The following is a 22,804-nucleotide window of genomic DNA, read 5'->3' on the forward strand; positions in this document are numbered from 1 at the left end:
AAGGTGGATGACCTCACATTTTCCGACATTGTATTCCACTGCTTGGAAGGAGCTGGCTGGGCAAAATCCGCTGGAACTGGGATGACATCCGAGCGCTATCACATGTCGATGAGGCCTCATGTACCCAGGTTCTGAACAAATTTCCTTCCCTTTTTGAGCCAGGCAGTGGAAACTTTTCCGGGGCGAAGGTGTGGATCCATTTGGTCCCAGAGGCACGACCCATTCACTACAAGGCGCGAGCGGTACCTCACATGATGAGGGAGAGAGTGGAAATCGAGCTGGACAGGCTGCAATGCGAGGGCATCAACCCTCCAGTGGAATTCATTGAGTGGGCCAGCCTGATTGTTCCAGTGCTCAAAAGTGATGGCACGGTCAGGATTTGCGGCGATTATAAAGTAACCATTAATCGTTTCTCGCTACAGGACCAATACGCGCTACCTAAGGCAGACGACCTATTTGTGACGCTGGCAGGAGGCAAGACATTCACCAAGCTTGACCTGACTTCAGCCTACATGACGCAGGAGCTGGAGGAGTCTTCGAAGGGCCTCACCTGCATCAACAGACACATGGGACTGTTCATCTACAACAGATGCCCGTTTGGAATTCGGTCGGCTGCAGTGATCTTCCAGAGAAACATGGAGAGCCTACTCAAGTCGGTACCACACACGGTGGTCTTTCAGAACGACATATTGGTCACGGATCGGGACACCGCCGAGCACCTACAAAACTGGATCGCATAGGGCCATGGCTGAAGTGGTCGAAGTGCGTCTTCATGGCAACAGAAATTGAGTTTTTGGGGAGAAAGATCGCGGTGGACGGCATTCGGCCCACAGACGCCAAGACAGAGGCTACCAGGAACGTGCCCAGGCCACAGAACGTCACGGAGCTGCGGTCATTCCTGGGACTCCTCAACTATTTTGGTAACTTCCTACCACCCTTTTAGAGCCCCTACATGTGTTATTGCTTAAAGGTGAGAACTGGGTTTGGGGAAAAAAAACAAGTAATTGCTTTTGAGAAAACCAGAAATATTTTATACTCCAACAAGCTGCTTGTATTGTATAACCCGTGTAAAAGACTTGTGCTAGCATGTGACGCGTCGTCGTACGGAGTCGGGTGTGTATTACAACAAACTAACGTTGCGGGGAAGTTGTAACCTGTCACCTATGCTTCCAGGAGCTTGTCTAAGGACGAGAGGGCCGACAGCATGATATCGAACGAGGCGTTAGCATGTGTGTTCGGGTTAAAGAAAATCCCTACCTGTCTGGCCTCAAATTTCAGCTGGAAACCGATCACAAGCACCTCACATCCCTGTTCGCTGAAAACAAGGGGATAAATACTAATGCCTTAGCCCACATACAAAGATGGGCACTCATGCTATCAGTGTATAACTATACCATCCGCCACAGGCCAGGCTCTGAGAACTGTGCGGATGCTCTCAGTCGGCTACCTTTGCCCACCACGGGGGTGGAAATGGCGCAGCCTGCAAACTTGTTGATGGTGGCGCAGCCCGCAGACTTGTTGATGGTCATGGAAGTGTTTGAAAATGATAAATCACCTGTCACGGCCCGCCAGATTAGTGACTTGGACCAGCCAAGATCCTCTGCTGTCCCGGTAAAAAACTGTGTACTGCATGGGAGCTGGGCCAGCATCCCCGTTGAAATGCAAGAGCCAATCAAGCCGTTCCAGCGGTGAAAGGATGAGCTGTCCATTCAAGCAGACTGCCTGTTGTGGGGTAACCGCGTAGTGCTACCAAAAAAGGGCAGGGAGACGTTCATCTCGGATCTCCACAGCACACACCCGGGTATAGTAATGATGAAAGCGATAGCCAGATCCCATGTGTGGTGGCCCGGTTTCGACTCTGACTTAGAGTCCTGTGTACGGCAATGCAGCGTATGTGCTCAGTTGAACAACGTGCCCAGAGAGGCACCACTAAGTTTGTGGTCCTGGCCCTCCAGACCATGGTCGAGGATCCATGTCGACTATGTGGGCCCGTTTCTCGGTAAAATGTTCCTGGTGGTGGTGGATGCTTTTTCAAAATGGATTGTATTGTGTTCCTAACACAGATGAGGCTGCACACAGGGAGGTTAAAGTAACAGTGACCTCAGTCTTTAATAAGACACTCCAGAGTGAGGAACAGGCCTTCGGGGCCGGCTTATATACAGTGCTCCCAAGGGATGCTGGGATCCCTTGGGACTTCGGGGGATGAGCTCCCTGGTGGCAGAACATGGGAGTGCATGCTTTACGGATACACAAGGCAAAGAACAAAAAGGGCCACTGTACAGGAAAATTCTAAAAGGACAAAGGGTGTTAAAAAAACAAGCCTCAAGGCTTTGTGTCTTAATGCAAGGAGTATCCGTAATAAGGTGGATGAATTAACTGTGCAAATAGATGTTAACAAATATGATCTGATTGGGATTACAGAGACGTGGCTCCAGGATGATCAGGGCTGGGAACTCAACATCCAGGGGTATTCAACATTCAGGAAGGATAGAATAAAAGGAAAAGGAGGTGGGGTAGCATTGCTGGTTGAGGAGGAGATTAATGCAATAGTTAGGAAGGACATTAGCTTGGATGATGTGGAATCTATATGGGTAGAGCTGCAGAACACCAAAGGGCAAAAAAACATTAGTGGGAGTTGTGTACAGAGCTCCAAACAGTAGTAGTGATGTTGGGGAGGGCATCAAACAGGAAATTAGGGGTGCGTGCAATAAAGGTGCAGCAGTTATCATGGGTGACTTTAATATGCACATAGATTGGGCTAACCAAACTGGAAGCAAGACGGTGGAGGAGGATTTCCTGGAGTGCATAAGCGATGGTTTTCTAGACCAATATGTCGAGGAACCAACTAGGGGGGAGGCCATCTTAGACTGGGTGTTGTGTAATGAGAGAAGATTAATTAGCAATCTCGTTGTGCCAGGCTCCTTGGGGAAGAGTGACCATAATATGCTGGAATTCTGCATTAGGATGGAGAATGAAACAGTTAATTCAGAGACCATGGTCCAGAACTTAAAGAAGGCTAACTTTGAAGGTATGAGGCGTGAATTGGCTAAGATAGATTGGCGAATGATACTTAAGGGGTTGACTGTGGATGGGCAGTGGCAGACATTTAGAGACCGCATGGATGAATTACAACAATTGTACATTCCTGTCTGGCGTAAAAATAAAAAAGGGAAGGTGGCTCAACCGTGGCTATCAAGGGAAATCAGGGATGGTATTAAAGCCAAGGAAGTGGCATACAAATTGGCCAGAAATAGCAGCGAACCCGGGGACTGGGAGAAATTTAGAACTCAGCAGAGGAGGACAAAGGGTTTGATTAGGGCAGGGAAAATGGAGTACGAGAAGAAGCTTGCAGGGAACATTAAGACGGATTGCAAAAGTTTCTATAGATATGTAAAGAGAAAAAGGTTAGTAAAGACAAACGTAGGTCCCCTGCAGTCAGAATCAGGGGAAGTCATAACGGGGAACAAAGAAATGGCAGACCAATTGAACAGGTACTTTGGTTCGGTATTCACTAAGGAGGACACAAACAACCTTCCGGATATAAAAGGGGTCAGAGGGTCTATTAAAGAGGAGGAACTGAGGGAAATCCTTATTAGTCGGGAAATTGTGTTGGGGAAATTGATGGGATTGAAGGCCGATAAATCCCCAGGGCCTGATGGACTGCATCCCAGAGTACTTAAGGAAGTGGCCTTGGAAATAGCGGATGCATTGACAGTCATTTTCCAACATTCCATTGACTCTGGATCAGTTCCTATGGAGTGGAGGGTAGCCAATATAACCCCACTTTTTAAAAAAGGAGGGAGAGAGAAAACAGGGAATTATAGACCGGTCAGCCTGACCTCAGTAGTGGGTAAAATGATGGAATCAATTATTAAGGATGTCATAGCAGCGCATTTGGAAAGAGGTGACATGATAGGTCCAAGTCAGCATGGATTTGTGAAAGGGAAATCATGCTTGACAAATCTTCTGGAATTTTTTGAGGATGTTTCCAGTAGAGTGGACAAGGGAAAACCAGTTGATGTGGTATATTTGGACTTTCAGAAGGCTTTCGACAAGGTCCCACACAAGAAATTAATGTGCAAAGTTAAAGCACATGGGATTGGGGGTAGTGTGCTGACATGGATTGAGAACTGGTTGTCAGACAGGAAGCAAAGAGTAGGAGTAAATGGGTACTTTTCAGAATGGCAGGCAGTGACTAGTCGGGTACCGCAAGGTTCTGTGCTGGGGCCCCAGCTGTTTACACTGTACGTTAATGATTTAGACGAGGAGATTAAATGTAGTATCTCCAAATTTGCAGACGACACTAAGTTGGGTGGCAGTGTGAGCTGCGAGGAGGATGCTATGAGGCTGCAGAGTGACTTGGATAGGTTAGGTGAGTGGGCAAATGCATGGCAGATGAAGTATAATGTGGATAAATGTGAGGTTATCCACTTTGGTGGTAAAAACAGAGAGACAGACTATTATCTGAATGGTGACAGATTAGGAAAAGGGGAGGTGCAACGAGACCTGGGTATCATGGTACATCAGTCATTGAAGGTTGGCATGCAGGTACAGCAGGCGGTTAAGAAAGCAAATGGCATGTTGGTCTTCATAGCGAGGGGATTTGAGTACAGGGGCAGGGAGGTGTTGCTACAGTTGTACAGGGCCTTGGTGAGGCCACACCTGGAGTATTGTGTACAGTTTTGGTCTCCTAACTTGAGGAAGGACATTCTTGCTATTGAGGGAGTGCAGCGAAGGTTCACCAGACTGATTCCCGGGATGGCGGGACTGACCTATCAAGAAAGACTGGATCAACTGGGCTTGTGTTCACTGGAGTTCAGAAGAATGAGAGGGGATCTCATAGAAACATTTAAAATTCTGACGGGGTTAAACAGGTTAGATGCAGGAAGAATGTTCCCAATGTTGGAGAAGTCCAGAACCAGAGGTCACAGTCTAAGGATAAGGGGTAAGCCATTTAGGACCGAAATGAGGAGAAACTTCTTCACCCAGAGAGTGGTGAACCTATGGAATTCTCTACCACAGAAAGTTGTTGAGGCCAATTCACTAAATATATTCAAAAAGGAGTTCGATAAAGTCCTTACTACTAGGGGAATCAAGGGGTATGGCGAGAAAGCAGGAATGGGGTACTGAGGTTGCATGTTCAGCCATGAACTCATTGAATGGCGGTGCAGGCTAGAAGGGCCGAATGGCCTACTCCTGCACCTATTTTCTATGTTTCTATGTTTCTACAACATCACTCACCCCCCGCAAAGTCAAAGTGAAAGCTTATTACAAGGTGAGGCGGCCGGGAGCCTTTCTTTCCCTGATGGACCGCCTCGGTACAAATGTCTGTTCTGGTGTGTTGGCTGTGCCCTCGCTGGGCTGGCGTGTTGTCCATAGTTTAGCACATACGCAGGGTCATTCAGATCAATTTCCCGTGATACAGTGGCGTGACTATCGTTTACATTTTGTTGCTGCCGCCTGCTCTCTACCTGATCATGCAGGTTGGGGTGAATCAGTGAGAGTCTGGTTTTAAGTGTCCTTTTCATGAATAGCTCAGCCGGGGGCTTGTGGGTTGGCTGAGCAGTACTCGGGACAGGCGGGTTTGGAGTGAGCCTTCTGTGACCCGTTTAAGGCTCTGTTTGATGGTTTGTGCTGGCCGCTCTGCCTGCCCATTGGAGGCTGGTTTAAATGGGGCCGAGGTGACATGTTTGATCCCATTGCAGGTCATGAATTCTTTAAATTTGGCACTGGTGAAACATGGCCCGTTGTCACTGACCAGTATGTCAGGCAGGCCGTGGGTGGCAAACATGGCCCTCAGGCTTTCAGTGGTGGCGGTGGTGGTGCTTCCCGACATTATTTCACATTCAATCCATTTTGAAAAAGCATCCACCACCACCAGGAACATTTTACCGAGAAACGGGCCCGCATAGTCGACATGGATCCTCGACCATGGTCTGGAGGGCCAGGACCACAAACTTAATGGTGCCTCTCTGGGCGCATTGCTTAACTGAGCACATACGCTGCATTGCCGTACACATGACTCGAAGTCAGAGTCGATACCGGGCCACCACAGGTTGGATCTGGCTATCGCTTTCATCATTACTATACCCGGGTGTGTGCTGTGGCGATCTGAGATGAACGTCTCCCTGCCCTTTTTGGGTAGTACTACGCGGTTACCCCACAACAGGCAGTCTGCCTGAATGGACAGCTCATCCTTTCACCGCTGGAACGGCTTGATTGGCTCTTGCATTTCAACGGGGATGCTGGCCCAGCTCCCATGCAGTACACAGTTTTTTACGCGGGATAGCAGAGAATCTTGGCTGGTCCAAGTCCTAATCTGGCGGGCCGTGACAGGTGATTTATCATTTTCAAACACTTCCATGACCATCAACAAGTCTGCGGGCTGCGCCACCATCAACAAGTTTGCAGGCTGCGCCATTTCCACCCCCGTGGTGGGCAAAGGTAGCCGACTGAGAGCATCCGCACAGTTCTCGGAGCCTGGCCTGTGGCGGATGGTATAGTTATACACTGATAGCACGAGTGCCCATCTTTGTATGTGGGCTGAGGCATTAGTATTTATCCCCTTGTTTTCAGCGAACAGGGATGTGAGGGGCTTGTGATCGGTTTCCAGCTTGTTGCAGCATAAAATGTTTCTGGCTTTCTCAAAAGCAATTACTTGGTTTTTTTCCCCAAACCCAGTTCTCACTTTTGCGCAATAACACATGTAGGGGCTCTAAAAGGGTGCTTAACCCCGATAGGAAGTTACCAAAATAGTTGAGGAGTCGCAGAAACGACCGCAGCTCCGTGACGTTCTGTGGCCTGGGCGCGTTCCTGATAGCCTCTGTCTTGGCGTCTGTGGGCCGTGATCTTTCTCCCCAAAAACTCCATTTCTGTTGCCATGAAGACGCATTTCGACCTCTTCAGCCGCAGCCCTACGCGATCTCCTCCAGGTTTTGTAGGTACTCGGCGGTGTCCTGACCCATGACCAATATGTCATCCTGAAAGACCACCGTATGTGATACCATCTTGCGTAGGCTCTCCATGTTTCTCTGGAAGATCACTGCAGCTGACCGAATTCCAAACGGGCATCTATTGTAGATGAAAAGTCCCTTGAGGGTATTGATGCAGGTGAGGCCCTTCGAAGACTCTTCCAGCTCCTGCGTCATGTAGGCCGAAGTCAGGTCGAGCTTGGTGAACGTCTTGCCTCCTGCCAGCTTTGCAAATAGGTCGTCTGCCTTAGGTAGCGGGTATTGGTCCTGTAGTGAGAAACGATTAATAGTTATTTTATAATCGCCGCAAATCCTGACCGTGCCATCACTTTTGAGCACTGGAACAATCAGGCTGGCCCACTCAATGAATTCCACTGGGGAGATGATGCCCTCGCGTTGCAGCCTGTCCAGCTCGATTTCCACTTTCTCTCTCATCATGTGAGGTACCGCTCGCGCCTTGTGGTGTATGGGTCGTGCTTCTGGGACCAAGTGGATCCGCACCTTCACCCCGGAAACGTTTCCAATGCCTGGCTCAAAAAGGAAGGAAATTTGTTAAAAACCTGGGTACATGAGGCCTCATCGACATGTGATAGCGCTCGGATGTCATCCCAGTTCCAGCGGATTTTGTCCAGCCAGCTCCTTCCAAGCAGTGTGGGGCCATCGCCCGGGACAATCCAGAGTGGCAGTTCGTGCACCGTGCCCTTGTAGGTGACTTTGACCATGGTGCTGCCCAGGACAGTGATAAGCTCTTTGGTGTACGTTCTCAGTTTCGTGTGGATGGGGCTCAGCGCTGGTCTGAATGCCTTGTTGCACCACAGTCTCTCAAACATCTTTTTACTCATGATGGATTGGCTAGCGCCAGTGTTTAGTTCCATGGCTATGGGTAAGCCATTCAATTTTACATTTAGCATTATAGGTGGACATTTTGTCGAAAATGTGTGCACCCAGTGTACTTTATCATCTGCCTCCTCTCTCTGAGGCTCAAAATTGCTTTGATCCACCATGGACCGATCTTCCTCTGCCACGTGGTGGTTAGCAGGTTTTGCAGAGCTTGCAGCTCGTTTGCAAGCTTGTTTGAGGTGCCCCATTGTTCCACAGCTCTTGCAAACATACTCTTTGAAGCAGCATGAATAGGCTGAATGGAGGCCTCCACAACGCCAACAAGGTGTGAATTGCGTTGCATTCATCCTTTGTTGGGAATCTGCGTCATGTGGGTCACCTGAGGCCTGCTGGCAGTTGCAGACTCGTGGTTTCTGCCCTGTACATTTCTGCTCGCAAACACAGTTCCAGTTAATTTATGAACATTGCTAACACTTGTGTGCTGAGAGATTTGTTTGGTGTTATCACTGGTGGATACAAATGCCTGTGCTTTCGCAATGGCCTTACTGAGGGTCGGTGTCTCTACAGTCAAAAGTTTACGTAGGATGGTCTCGTGGCCAGTGCCCAGTACAAAAAAGTCTCTGAGCATTTGCTCCAGGTAGCCATCAAACTCACATTGTCCTGCAAGTCACCTTAGCTCGGCGACGTAGCTCACCACTTCCTGACCTTCAAATCACTGGCACGTGTAGAACCGATACCTTGCCATCAGCACGCTCTCCCTCGGGTTAAGATGCTCCCAAACCAGTGTACACAGCTCCTCATTCGACTTATCTGTGGGTTTCACCGGAGCCAGAAGATTCTTCCTGGGGCTGTAGGTCGGTGCCCCGCAGACCGTGAGGAGGACCGCTCTCCTTTTTGCAGCGCTTCCTTCTCCGTCCAGCTCGTTGGCTACAAAGTACTGGTCTAGCCGTTTGACATAGGCTTCCCAGTCCTCACCCTCCGAGAACCTCGCCAGGATGCCCACAGTTTGCTGCACCTTTTCATTGGATTCGTATTCTCGTCGCCAGTTATTGTGTTCCTAACACAGATGAGGCTGCACACAGGGAGGTTAAAGTAACAGTGACCTCAGTCTTTAATAAGACACTCCAGAGTAAGGAACAGGCCTTAGGGGCCGGCTTATATACAGTGCTCCCAAGGGTTGCTGGGATCCCTTGGGACTGCAGGGGATGAGCTCCCTGGTGGCAGAACATGGGAGTGCATCCTATAAGAACATAAGAACATAAGAATTAGGAACAGGAGTAGGCCATCTAGCCCCTCGAGCCTGCTCCGCCATTCAACAAGATCATGGCTGATCTGGCCGTGGACTCAGCTCCACTTACCCGCCTGCTCCCCATAACCCTTAATTCCCTTATTGGTGAAAAATCTATCTATCTGTGACTTGAATACATTCAATGAGCTAGCCTCAACTGCTTCCCTGGGCAGAGAATTCCACAGATTCACAACCCTCTGGGAGAAGAAATTCCTTCTTAACTCGGTTTTAAATTGGCTCCCCCGTATTTTGAGGCTGTGTCCCCTAGTTCTAGTCTCCCTGACCAGTGGAAACAACCTCTCTGCCTCTATCTTGTCTATCCCTTTCATTATTTTAAATGTTTCTATAAGATCACCCCTCATCCTTCTGAACTCCAAAAAGTCAAGACCCAGTCTACTCAATCTATCATCATAATGTAACCCCCTTATCTCCGGAATCAGCCTAATGAATCATCTCTGTACCCCCTCCAAAGCTAGTATATCCTTCCTTAAGTAAGGTGACCAAAACTGCACGCAGTACTCCAGATGTGGCCTCACCAATACCCTATACAGTTGCAGAAGGACCTCCCTGATTTTGTACTCCATCCCTCTCGCAATGAAGGCCAACATTCCATTCGCCTTCCTGATAACCTGCTGCACCTGCAAACTAACTTTTTGGGATTCATGCACAAGGACCACCAGGTCCCTCTGCACTGCAGCATGTTGTAATTTTTCCCCATTCAAATAATATTCCCTTTTACTGTTTTTTTTCCCAAGGTGGATGACCTCACACTTTCCGCCATTGTATTCCATCTGCCAAACCTTAGCCCATTCGCTTAACCTATCTAAATCTCTTTGCAGCCTCTCTGTTTCCGCCACACAACCCGCTTTCCCACTAATCTTTGTGTCATCTGCAAATTTTGTTACACTACACTCTGTCCCCTCGTCCAGGTTATCTATGTATATTGTAAACAGTTGTGGTCCCAGCACCGATCCCTGTGGCACACCACTAACCACCGATTTCCAACCCGAAAAGGACCCATTTATCCCGACTCTCTGCTTTCTGTTCGCCAGCCAATTCTCTATCCATGCTAATACATTTCCTCTGACTCCACGTACCTTTATCTTCTGCAGTAACCTTTTGTGTGGCACCTTATCGAATGCCTTTTGAAAATCTAAATACACCACATCCATCGGTACACCTCTATCCACCATGCTCGTTATATCCTCAAAGAATTCCAGTAAATTAGTTAAACATGATTTCCCCTTCATGAATCCATGCTGCGTCTGCTTGATTGCACTATTCCCATCTCGATGTCCCTTACAGATACACAACAGATTGAAGGTGAAATAATGTTGGAAAGCACCGCCACTGCCACCATTGAAAGCCTGAGGGCCATGTTTGCCACCCACGGCCTGCCTGACATATTGGTCAGTGGCAACGGGCCATGTTTCACCAGTGCCGAATTTAAAGAATTCATGACCCGCAATGGGATCAAACATGTCACCTCGGCCCCGTTTAAACCAGCCTCCAATGGGCAGGCAGAGCGGGCAGTACAAACCATCAAACAGCGCCTTAAGCGAGTCACAGAAGGCTCACTCCAAACCCGCCTGTCCTGAGTACTGCTCAGCTACCGCACGAGATCCCACTCGCTCACAGGGTGCCCCCGGCTGAGCTACTCCTGAAAAGGACACTTAAAACCAGACTTTCACTGGTTCACCCCAATATGCATGATCAGATAGAAAGCAGGCGGCAGCAACAAAATGTAAACGGTTGTCGCGCCATTGTGTCACGGGAAATTGATCTGAATGAACCTGTGTATGTGCTAAACTATGGACATGGTCCCAAGTGGATCGCGGGCATGGTGATAGCTAAAGAAGGGAGTAGGGTGTTTGTAGTCAAACTAGACAATGGACAAATTTGCAGAAAGCACCTGGACCAAACGAGGCTGCGGTTTACAGACTGCCCTGAACAACCCACAGCAGACACCACCTTTTTCGAGCCCACAACACACACCCAAAGGTTCAACGACACCACGCCAGACCAGGAAATCGAACCCATCACGTCCAACAGCCCAGCAAGGCCAGGCTCACCTTGCAGCCCTGCAGGGCCAACAACACGCCAGCCCAGCGAGGGCACAGCCAACACACCTGTACCGAGGCGATCCACCAGGGAACGAAAGACTCCCGAACCCCTCACCTTGTAAATAGTTTTCACTTTGACTTTGGTGGGGAGTGATGTTGTGTATCTGTAAAGCATGCACTCCCATGTTCCACCACCAGGGAGCTCATCCCCTGAAGTCCCAATGGGTCCCAGCATCCCTTGGGAGCACTGTATATAAGCCGGCCGCTAAGGCCTGTTCGTCACTCTGGAGTGTCTTATTAAAGATTGAGGTCACTGTTACTTTAACTTCCCTGTGTGCAGCCTCATCTGTGTAAGGAACACAATATTCTGCCTTTGTGTTTTTGCCCCAAAGTGGATAACCTCACATTTATCCACATTATACTGTATCTGCCATGCATTTGCCCATTCACCTAACCTGTCCAAGTCAACCTGTAGCCTTTTAGCGTCCTCCTCACAGCTCACACCGCCACCCAGCTTAGTGTCATCTGCAAACTTGGAGATATTACATTCAGTTCCTTCATCTAAATCATTAATGTATATTGTAAAGAGCTGGGGTCCCAGCACTGAACCCTGCGGCACTCCACTAGTCACTGCCTGCCATTCTGAAAAGGACCCCTTTATCCCGATTCTCTGCTTTCTCTCTGCCAACCAATTCTCTATCCATGTCAGTACATTACCCCCAATACCATGTTTTTTGATTTAGCACACCAATCTCTTGTGTGGGACCTTGTCACTGCAAAGCCATTGAAATCTGGTGTTGTGCATTCATCTACCGCCACCCCAAGATTGAAATGCACCAACACAAGTCGATACACCTGGAGCATTCATATCATAGGCAGTCCCTCGGAATCGAGGAAGACTTGCTTCCACTCTTAAAATGAGTCCTTAGGTGGCTGAACAGTCCAATATAAGAACCACAGTCCCTGTCACAGGTGGGACAGACAGTGGTTGAAGGAACGGGTGGGTGGGACTGGTTTGCTGCACGCACCTTCCGCTGCCTGTGCTTGGTTTCTGCATGCTCTCGGCGATGAGACTCGAGGTGCTCAGCGCCCTCCCGGATGCACTTCCTCCACTTAGGACGGTCTTTAGCCAGGGACTCCCAGGTGTCAGTGGGGATGTTGCACTTTATCAGGGAGGCTTTGAGGGTTAAACGTTAACTCTGTTTCTCTCTCCACAGAAGCTGTCTGACTTGCTGAGTATTTCCAATATTTTCCGTTTCTATTTCAGATTTGCAGCATCTGCAGTATTTTGCTTTTGGACGAGAATCGGAGCTCTTGATTTGATAGATAATGTTAGGAGTGAGCTTTATGAGCAAAAGCAATGGCATACACTGCAAAGCCGTTGAAACCTCGTGCTGTGCATTCACCGACACCCTCCCCAAGAGTGAAATGCACCAACACAAGTCAAGACACCTGAAACATCAACTGCCCTTCCTGACCCGCTGTGCTTTCCAGAGATATGTTTTGTTTTATTTCAGATTCGCAGCATTTTATGCATTTTTTTCCCCCTTCATTCGTGACAATAAATCTCTAAGTAGTGAGTGTTGCAAAGTGGTGCGAGCGAAGAAAGAGCGTTTGCAGGAGAGCGCCACACGAACCTCCCGGGTTCGATTGATTGATGTTGGGCAGCGGCAGCGGCAACAGTGTGCGTGCGTGGGCACGTGGCTGCGCGCACGCACACCATACACACACGCGCACAGAGTGTGCGCAGGTGCAGCTCGGGCTCGCGGACAGTGCAGCATCACCGTGAGCGCTGGGCGGGGACAGGAGGAGAGGCGCGAGCCGCGAGCCGCCAGGTACCGCGCGCCCACCGGCCGGCTTCCCGCCATCGCATTGTTGTCCGTTTGTTGTTGTTGTTTAAAGGCTAGCCGGTTGGCCGGCGTGCGCTGCGCCCCCATTGCCCACAGCAGCGGGTATCACCCTCACCCTGGGCTGGCACACCACCTCACATTGTCCCCCTCATCTCTCACTTCGCATGTATCATCACTAGGGCCTGCTGCTGCCGCTGTGTGTCAGAGAGAGAGACAGAGAGATTCTAGGGGAGAAACATACAATAATCCCATTCTCTTTTTTATATACATAAAAGCTGCTAAAAAATGGCGTCTTCGAATCTGGAGGAAGATGAGAGCTTGAAGGGATGCGAAGTTTACGTCCAGAAGCACAACATCCAGCAAATCCTGAAGGAATGCATCGTCAGCCTCTGCATCGCAAAGCCTGACCGCCCAATGAAGTTCCTGAAGGAGCATTTCGACAAACTGGAAAAGGTAAAAACAGAAAAGTACTTTCATGAAATTTAGTGGAGACTTAAAAAAAAATGTTTTTGGTGGAAGTGGGTGGGGGCTATTTGTAATGCTTCTTGGTTATTTTTCCAATGTATGAGATATGACTGTTAAATTAAAGCAGTTTCTTGTTGGCATGAGTGATGTCAGTGTGGACATGGTAGCAGTTGAGGCTGGCTCATTGAATGTTTTCAAGTCACAGATAGATAGATTTTTAAGCAATAAGGGAATTAAGGGTTACGGGGAGAGGGCGGGTAAGTGGAGCTGAGTCCATGGCCAGATCAGCCATGATCTTATTGAATGGCGGAGCAGGCTCGAGGGGCTAGATGGCCTACTCCTGTTCCTAATTCTTATGTTCTTATGGTACCTTTTGGTGGTCTTGACGTCAACCCACACATTGACTTTTCAGGTTCAGAAAACCCATTGACATCTGTGCACAACCGCCAGGAACTAGCTTATAAAATAATGTGCACTTGGTATTAAGTCAGCAGGTGTAAACTGTGGAACACTAAGCTAAATGTTCAAAAGCGTAAAAATGTGATTCACCTAATTGGGTGGAAGATTCTGCATCGAGCCATGGTTACTGCACCTCAGTAATCCCTTGTTTTATTAATACATACAAGGCAGATGCTCCATTTTCTGGAATCAAATGAATTATTACTTAAAAAATTCACACCATTTCAGTCTACATCATGTGACGGATCAAGCCTCTTTTCATCTGTTTGCTTGTTTCCAGCCTTGGGCTTCATTCTATAATCAGACGCCCTCCTCCCTCCTCCCCCTCCCTCCTCCCTCCTCCCCCCATACAGATAACAAGCACGTGAAAGTGTTTTAAGGCATGCCATGTGACATTTAAGGCATTTTCTGCTGACGTTAACTATTTGAGATTCAGACTTGTGTTTTTTTTAAATGCTCTTTGGACATAGTTGTGCTTATTACTTTGATATCATAATGTTGTTTCAATCGCTCAATAAACTTGCACTGAAAACATCACAATCTTATATTGTTCAAAATGGATGCATCAATTGGAGTACCTTAAAAAGGCACAATGAATGTCATTGGCAAAAAAGTATATAGATTTAATTTTAAGGTTGTGCTCATTTTTTCATTTCGGATAGCTGTAAAAAGCTTCATTGTACTGTTAATATTTACAAAGTCACCTCAATCGCTAGATTATATTTTATCTTTGTAATCATTCCAGGTGTACTCTGCCATTCACAGTGATGCATTCCCACAGATCGAATAAAAAAAAAATCTTCCAGTAAAGATTCAATGTGCCAAAGTAGGGTTATTTCTAGTTTTAATGAAATGGAGGAAGTGCTGATCACTGGATTTCACTGTTATTTGAATCACCGTTCTGACTGACTGGCAGGAGGTTACAATTAAAATGTAATGAGTTAGATTCTGCCAGTTCCAGGTAGACATCTGATTCAGAAATGCAAAACACTTCCAATTGAAGCTGATGAGTTTGATTGACAGGTATCTCTAGCTGTCGTTATGAGCTGCTTAACCTGAGCAACCACATTTTCCTATCTTTTTATGATTTTGATGACCATATTATGCAATGCATTATGTATGTTACATGGTGATTTGATTAATTCGTTCTAATTCTTTGTATTTTTTTACTCTGCTTTAAAGTCTTCCAGGTCATTGTGATCCCTTTGAACATTAAGCTAATCCCAGTGCACCAAAATAAAACTCTAATCATAGTTTTAGATACTGTCCAAATTAACATGTATTTTAGGTGTCCAGGGAACTTTGAATAACCCTTTTAATGTAAACATCCACAGCAATAGTGATCTTTTGTTTTCTCCGGGCATTGGAGAATGGAAAGAGTAATCTTTACGTGGTGACAATCAATATTCCCTGTAATTTTCTTTTTGGGCCGTGCGGCCCAATCAAAAGTCTGCCCAGCCCATTCAGAAGTCTGTCTATGTGCGTTTTTTTCCAATTTAAAAGCCAGCTCACAGACTGTGTGGGATCCCTGGAGTGCTTAAAGGGAACATTGGTTACAATGATAATTTGCAGTTATTTTATATTGGCCCAGAAATTGCAGCCGGATGCCTTCGACCAATTTTTTTTTATAAACGAAAGTACCTGGTGGTCCCGGAGGAATGTAGACTTGCGGTCTGAGGCCTCCGTTCGCAGTCCAGCGCCGAGGCCCACGTATTCCAGGAACATATGTGCAGCCTGAAATCACGTGGGCCGGACAAACCAATGAAAATGGCATATTTCCATTCACAGTAATGGTCAGTTTCATTTGTACGGATATCATCGTTTCTGTGAATGGGGATACCCCCAAAAACACAAACACACACATTTTAAATAAATAAGAAAAACACTTCACATTTAAAATTAATTTAAATTGAATCTAATTAAATATTTTAGACAAAAAGTTTTATTTTTTGAATTTCTTTAATATAGAAAAATCGAAATTTACAGAGCAGAAGGAGGCCATTTTGGCCACACGGCCCTAGGTCAGCAGCCCTGAAAGTTAGCTATAAACCTATGAACAATGGCAGAAAGATAAAGAGCATCCGGCCCAACCAGTCCGCCCCACACAACTGCGACACCCCTTGCACTGCAACAATCTACACTCCACCCCAACCGGAGCCATGCGATCTCCTGGGAGAGGCAAAAAACCAGATGAAAACCCAGGCCAATTGGGGGGGAAAAATCTGGGAAAATTCCTCTCCGACCCATCCAGGAGATCACCCTGGCCGTATTCTATTCCCTGCAGTACTTACCATTATATTTGTTCCATCCAACAAAAGGTCATCCAGTCTAATCCCAATTACCAGCTCTAGGTCTGTAACCCTGCAGGTTACTGCACTTAAATGCCCATCCAACCATCTCTTAAAAGTGGTGAGGGTTTCTGCATCCACCACTCTTCCAGGCAACGAGTTCCATATCCCCACAACCTTCTGCATAAAGAAGTCCCCCTCAAGTCCCCTCTAAACCTTCCACCAACCACCTTAAAACTATGCGCCCTTGTAATAGACCCCTCCACCAATGGAAATAGACCCTTATTATCCACTATGTCGAGGCCCCTCAATATTTTCTATACCTCAATGAGGTCTCCTCTCAACCTCCTCTGTTCCAATGAGAACAAACCCAGCCTATCCAATCTGTCCTCATAACTAAGATTCTCCATTCCAGGTAGCATCCTAATAAATCTCCTCTGCACCCTCTCTAGTGCAATCACATCCTTCCTATAATACGGCGACCAGAACTGAACGCAATACTCCAGTTGTGGCCTAACCAGAGTATTATACAATTTAAGCATAACCTCTCTGCTCTTATATTCTATGCCTCGGCCAATAAAGGCAAGCATTCCGTATGCCTTATTAACTATCTTAACCATCTTATTAACTATCTTGTCCACAGATCCCTGCTACTTTCAGGGATCTGTGGACAAGCACTCCAAGGTCCCTTTGTTCACCTACACTGTTAAATATGTATACCCTTTCCTTATTAGCCTTCCCAAAGTGCATTACCTCACACTTCTCTGAATTAAATTCCATTTGTCACTACTCTGCCCAAATGACCAGTAGATTGATATCCTCCTGCAGTCCATGATTTTCCTCTACATTATCAACCACACAGTGCATTTTAATGTCGTCTGCAAACTTCTTGATCATACTCCCTATCTTCAAATCTAAATCATTGATATGTATCACAAAAAGCAAGGGACCCAGTATTGAGTCTTGTGGAACCCCACTGGAAACATCCTTCCAGTCACAAAAACATCCATCAACCATTACCCTTTATTTCCTACCTTTAAGCCAATTTTGGATCCAACTTGCCACTTTGCCCTGGATCCCATGGGCTTTAACCTTCGTGACCAGTCTACCACGTGGTACCTTATCAAAAGTTTTGCTAAAGTCCATATATACTACATCGTATGCACTACCCTCGGCCCTCCTGGTTGCCTCCTTGAAAAATTCAATATGTTTTAATATGTAAAAATAATTTTTCTATATTTTAAAGCTCTTACGCCGGTAAAAGCAGGCTTTACACTTGTTTTTGCCAAGTTTGAGTTTGAAGGACATTCGCTGGGCAAGAGTTGGGGCAAATAGCCAAAATCTCTGCCTGCGAAGGCCCTTCGCCCGGGGTTGCGTTGGAACTGTCAAAAGACTTTTTGACAGTTGACAAGAGCCAGCTTTCGGTGCATGCACATTTGTGCGCCGAGAAGTAAAAGGGTGAGACTCCCAAAGATAAGGCAAAAAGGAAAGCTTGTGTCGGATACCAAGAGCTAAATACTGCATAAAGCATAGAGGAATATAGAAAGTGCAGAAGTAAAATTAAAAAAGGAAATTAGGAAAGCAAAGAGGGCATGAAAAAATATTGGCAAGTAAAACCAAGGAAAATACAAAGTTTTTTAATAAATGCTAAAAAATTAGGAGGATAACTAAAAGAGTAAGGCTTATTCAAGACCAAAAAGATAACCTGTGTGTTGAGGCAGAAGACGCGGGTATGGTTCTTAATGGATACTTTGAGTCTGTCTTCATAAAAGAGAGGGACAATGCAGACATTGTAGTTGAATAGGAGTGTGAAATGTTAGATGAGATAAAGATAGTAAGAGAGAAAATATTAGGGGGTTTAGCATTTTGAAAGAAGATAAATCGCCAGGCCCGGATGAAATGTAACTCAGGCTGTTAAGAAAAGCAAGGGAGGAAATAGTGAAGGCTCTGACCATAATTTTCCAATCCTCTCTGGTTACAGGCATGGTGCTGGACGACTGAAGGACTGCTAATGTTGTAACATTGTTTAAAAAGTGAGAAAGGGATAGACCGATTAATTACAGGCCAATCAACCTCACGTCGATGGTGGGCAAGTTTTTGGAAAAAATACTGAGGGACAGTATTATTCGTCATTTAGAAAGGCACAGATTAATCAAGGACAGTCAGCACGGATTTGTTAAAGGAATGGCGTGTCTGACTAACTTGATTGAATTTTTTGAGGAGGGTTGATGAGGATAACTCATTTAATGTAGCCTACATGGATTTTAGCAAGGCTTTTTACAAGGCAGACTGGTCAGCAAAGTTAAGCCCATGGGATCCAAGGAAAAGTGGCAAATTTGATCATCAGAGGCTGTTTCCAGTGGGGTTCTGCAGGGCTCAGTACTAGGTCCCTTGCATCAATGATTTAGTCTTCACTGTAGGGGGTTGCTTAAGAAGTTTCCAGATGATGAAATAATAGGCCGTGTGGTTGAGGAAGAAAGCTGTAGACTGCAGGAAGATTTCAATGGAGTGGTCAGGTGGTCAAAAAAGTGGCAAATGGAATGCAATCCAGAGACGTGTGAGGTAATGCGTTTGGGGAGGGCTAACATGGCAAATGAATACACAATATATGGTGGGATACTGAGAAGTGTGGAGTGCATAGCCACAGATCCCTGAAGGTAGCAGGACACATAGATAAGGTGATTAAGAAGGCATATGTTAGCTGAGGCATAGAATACAAGAGCAGGGAGGTTATGCTTGAACTGTATAAAACACTAGTTAGGCCACAGCTGGAGTACTGAATACAGTTCTGGTCACCACATTACAGGAAAAATGTGATTGCATTAGAGAGGAGATTTACAAGGACTGGAGAATTTTCGTGATAAGGAAAGACATGATAGGCTGGGGTTTTTTTTGGAGCAGAGGAGGCGGAGGGCAGATTTAATTGAGGGGCATGGATAGGAAGAACCTATTTCCCTTACCAGAGAGGTCAATAACCGGGGGGCATAGATTTAAAATAATTGGTCAAAAGGTTACAGGGAAGTTGAGAACTTATTTCACTCGGGGTGTTAGTGGTCTGGAACTTGCTGCCTGAAAGGGTGGTAGGGGCGGAAACCCTCGTCACATGTAAAAAGTACTTGGATATGCACTTGAATGCATATAAAAACAGACAGCAAGAGCTTCTACAGGTATCTTAAAAAGGAAGAGAGTAGCTAAAGTAAACGTTGGTCCCTTAAAGGATGAGACTGAGGAATTAATAATGGGAGACAGGGAAATGACAGAGACTTTGAACAAATATTTTGTATTGGTCTTCACTGTAGAAGACACTAAAGGCATCTCAAAAATTGATAATTATGGGGGGGGGTGGGGAGGAATTTAAAACAATCATTATCACTAGAGAAAAAGTACTAGGCAAACTAATGGGACTAAAGATGGACTAACAGAAAACAGAGAGCCTGGATAAATGGGTCATTTTCAGTTGGCAAACTGTAACTAGTGGGGTGCCACAGGGATCTGTGCTGGGGCCTCAACTATTTACAATTAATGACTTGGATGAAGGGACCGAGTGTAATGTAGCCAAATTTGCTGATGATACAAAGATAGGTGGGAAAGCGAGTTGTGAGGAGGATACAAAGAATCTGCAAAGTGATATAGATAGGCTAAATGAGTGGGCAAAAATTTGGCAGATGGAATATAATGTGGGAAAATGTGAAGTTATCCACTTGGGTAGGAAAAATAAAAAAGCAAATTATTATTTAAATGGGGAGTGATATAAAAAATGTTCCAGTGCAGAGGGGGGTCCTTGTACATGCAACTCAAAGTTAGCATCCAGGTACAACAAGTAATTAGGAAAGCAAATGGAATGTTGGCCTTTATTGCAAAGAAGTATAAAAGCAGAGAAGTCCTGCTACAACTGTACATCATCATCATAGGCAGTCCCTCGAAATCAAGGAAGACTTGCTTCCGCTCTAAAAGTGAGCTCTTGGGTGACTGTACAGTCCAATATGGGAATTACAGTCTCTGTCACAGGTGTACAACCGTACAGGGTATTGGTGAGACTACACCTGGAGAACTGCGTATTGTTTTGGTCTTATTCAAGGAGGGATATACTTGCATTGGAGGCAGTTCAGAGAAGGTTCACAAGGTTGATTCCCAAGATGAAGGGGTTGCCATCTGAAAGGTTGAGCAGGTTTAGTCTACACTCAGTGGAGTTTAGAAGACTGAGAGGTGATCTTATTGATGCATATAAGATTCTGAGGGAGCTTGACAGGGTAGATGCAGAGAGGATGTTTCCTGTTGTGGGTGAATTTAGAACTAGTCTCAGAATAAGGGGTCGCCCATTTAAAACGGAAATGAGGAGGAATTTCTTCTCTGAGGGTCGTGTATCTTTGGAATTCTATACCCGAGAGCTTTGGAGGCTGGGTCATTGAATATATTTAAGGTAGAGATAGACGGTTGTTTGAGATATGAGAGAGTCAAGGGTTATGTGGAGTGGGCAGAGAAGTGGAGTTGAGGCCAAGATCAGATCAGCCATGATCTTACTGAACTTCGAGGGACTGCCTATGAATGGCGGAGCAGGCTCGCGGGGCCAGATGGCCTACTCCTATTTCTTATGTAATTGAAGTGCCTTAACATACAAGGCTACAGACCAAGAGTTGGAACGTGAGATTAGGCTGGGGAGTGAGGGAGTGCAGCGAAGGTTCACCACACTGATTCCAGGGTTGGCTGAACTGACATATGAGGAGAGACTGGATCAACTGGGCCTTTATACACTGGAGTTTAGAAGGATGAGAGGGGATCTCATAGAAACGTTTAAGATTCTGACGGGACGGGATTGGACAGGTTAGATGCGGGAAGAATGTTCCCGATGTTGGGGAAGTCCAGAACCAGGGGACTAGGTCTTAGAATAAGGGGTAGGCCATTTAGGACTGAGATGAGGAGAAACTTCTTCACTCAGAGAGTTGTTAACTTGTGGAATTCCCTGCCGCAGAGAGTTGTTGATGCCAGTTCATTGGATATATTCAAGAGCGAGTTAGATATGGCCCTTACGGCTAAAGGGATCAAGGGGTATGGAGAGAAAGCAGGAAAGGGGTACTGAGGTGAATGATCAGCCAGGATCTTATGAATGGTGGTGCAGGCTCGAAGGGCCGAATGGCCTACTCCCGCACCTATTTTCTATGTTTCTTCACCCCCCCAATCATCTTCTCTACCACCCATCCCCCCCTCCCCCCCAATCCCCTTCTCTCCCTCCCCCCCTCCCCCCCCCATCATCTTCTCTCCCCCGCCCCTCCATCATCTTCTCCCCCCATCATCTTCTCTTCCCCCCCCCCCCCCCACATCATCTAATTCCCCCCCCCGCCACATCATCATCTCTCTCCCCCAGCCCCCATCATCATCTTCTCTCCCCCATCCCCCCATCATCTTCCCCCCCCATCATCTCCTCTTCCCCCCCATCCCCCCATCCCCCCATCATCTCCTCTTCCCCCCCATCCCCCCATCATCTCCTCTTCCCCCCCATCCCCCCATCATCTCCTCTTCCCCCCCATCCCCCCATCATCTCCTCTTCCCCCCCCATCATCTTCTCTTCCCCCCCCCATCATCTTCTCTCCCCCCCCCATCATCTTCTCTCTTCCCCCCCCCCCCGACCCATCATCTTCTCTTCCCCCCCCCCCCCCATCATCTTTTCTCTCCCCCTCTCTCCCCCCTCCCCCCATCATCTTCTCTCCCCCCCCCCCCATCATCTTCTCTCCCCCCCCCCATCATCATCTCTCCCCCCCCCCATCATCTTCTCTCCCCCCCCCCCCATCATCTTCTCTCCCCCCCCCCCATCATCTTCTCTCCCCCCCCCATCATCTTCTCTCATCTTCTCTCCCCCCCCCTCTCTCCCCCCCCATCATCTTCTCTCCCCCCCATCATCTTCTCTCCCCCCCCCCATCATCTTCTCTCCCCCCCCCATCATCTTCTCTCCCCCCCCCATCATCTTCTCTCCCCCCCCCATCATCTTCTCTCCCCCCCCCCATCATCTTCTCTCCCCCCCCCCCATCATCTTCTCTCCCCCCCCCCATCATCTTCTCTCCCCCCCCCATTCATCTTCTCTCCCCCCCCCCATCATCTTCTCTCCCCCCCCCCCCATCATCTTCTCTCCCCCCCCATCATCTTCTCTTCCCCCCCCCATCATCTTCTCTTCCCCCCATCATCTTCTCTCCCCCCATCATCTTCTCTCCCCCTTCTCTTCCCCCCATCATCTTCTCTTCCCCCCCATCATCTTCTCTTCCCCCCCCATCATCTTCTCTTCCCCCCCATCATCTTCTCTTCCCCCCCATCATCTTCTCTTCCCCCCCATCATCTTCTCTTCCCCCCCATCATCTTCTCTTCCCCCCCATCATCTTCTCTTCCCCCCCATCATCTTCTCTTCCCCCCCATCATCTTCTCTTCCCCCCCATCATCTTCTCTTCCCCCCCATCATCTTCTCTTCCCCCCCATCATCTTCTCTTCCCCCCCATCATCTTCTCCTCCCCCCCATCATCTTCTCTTCCCCCCCATCATCTTCTCTTCCCCCCCATCATCTTCTCTTCCCCCCCATCATCTTCTCTTCCCCCCC

At 47.3% G+C, this 22,804-nt stretch overlaps 1 protein-coding gene across 3 annotated transcripts in view; it reads left to right on the plus strand.

Moving 5' to 3' along the window:
* The first annotated feature begins 12,904 nt into the window (after positions 1–12,904).
* prkar1b (protein kinase, cAMP-dependent, regulatory, type I, beta) overlaps positions 12,905–22,804 on the plus strand; it is a 314,879-nt gene continuing 304,979 nt past the window's right edge. For 2 of the 3 annotated variants that reach the window (XM_070900752.1, XM_070900754.1), the window contains exons 1-2: positions 12,905–12,997; positions 13,288–13,465. In XM_070900752.1, the coding sequence (XP_070756853.1) occupies positions 13,298–13,465 (168 nt within the window). In that variant the 5' untranslated portion in view covers positions 12,905–12,997; positions 13,288–13,297. The other variant, XM_070900753.1, reaches the window with a different exon arrangement.

This window comes from Pristiophorus japonicus, chromosome 15 (genome assembly GCF_044704955.1).
Source record: "Pristiophorus japonicus isolate sPriJap1 chromosome 15, sPriJap1.hap1, whole genome shotgun sequence".
Classification (NCBI taxonomy): Eukaryota; Metazoa; Chordata; class Chondrichthyes; family Pristiophoridae; genus Pristiophorus; species Pristiophorus japonicus.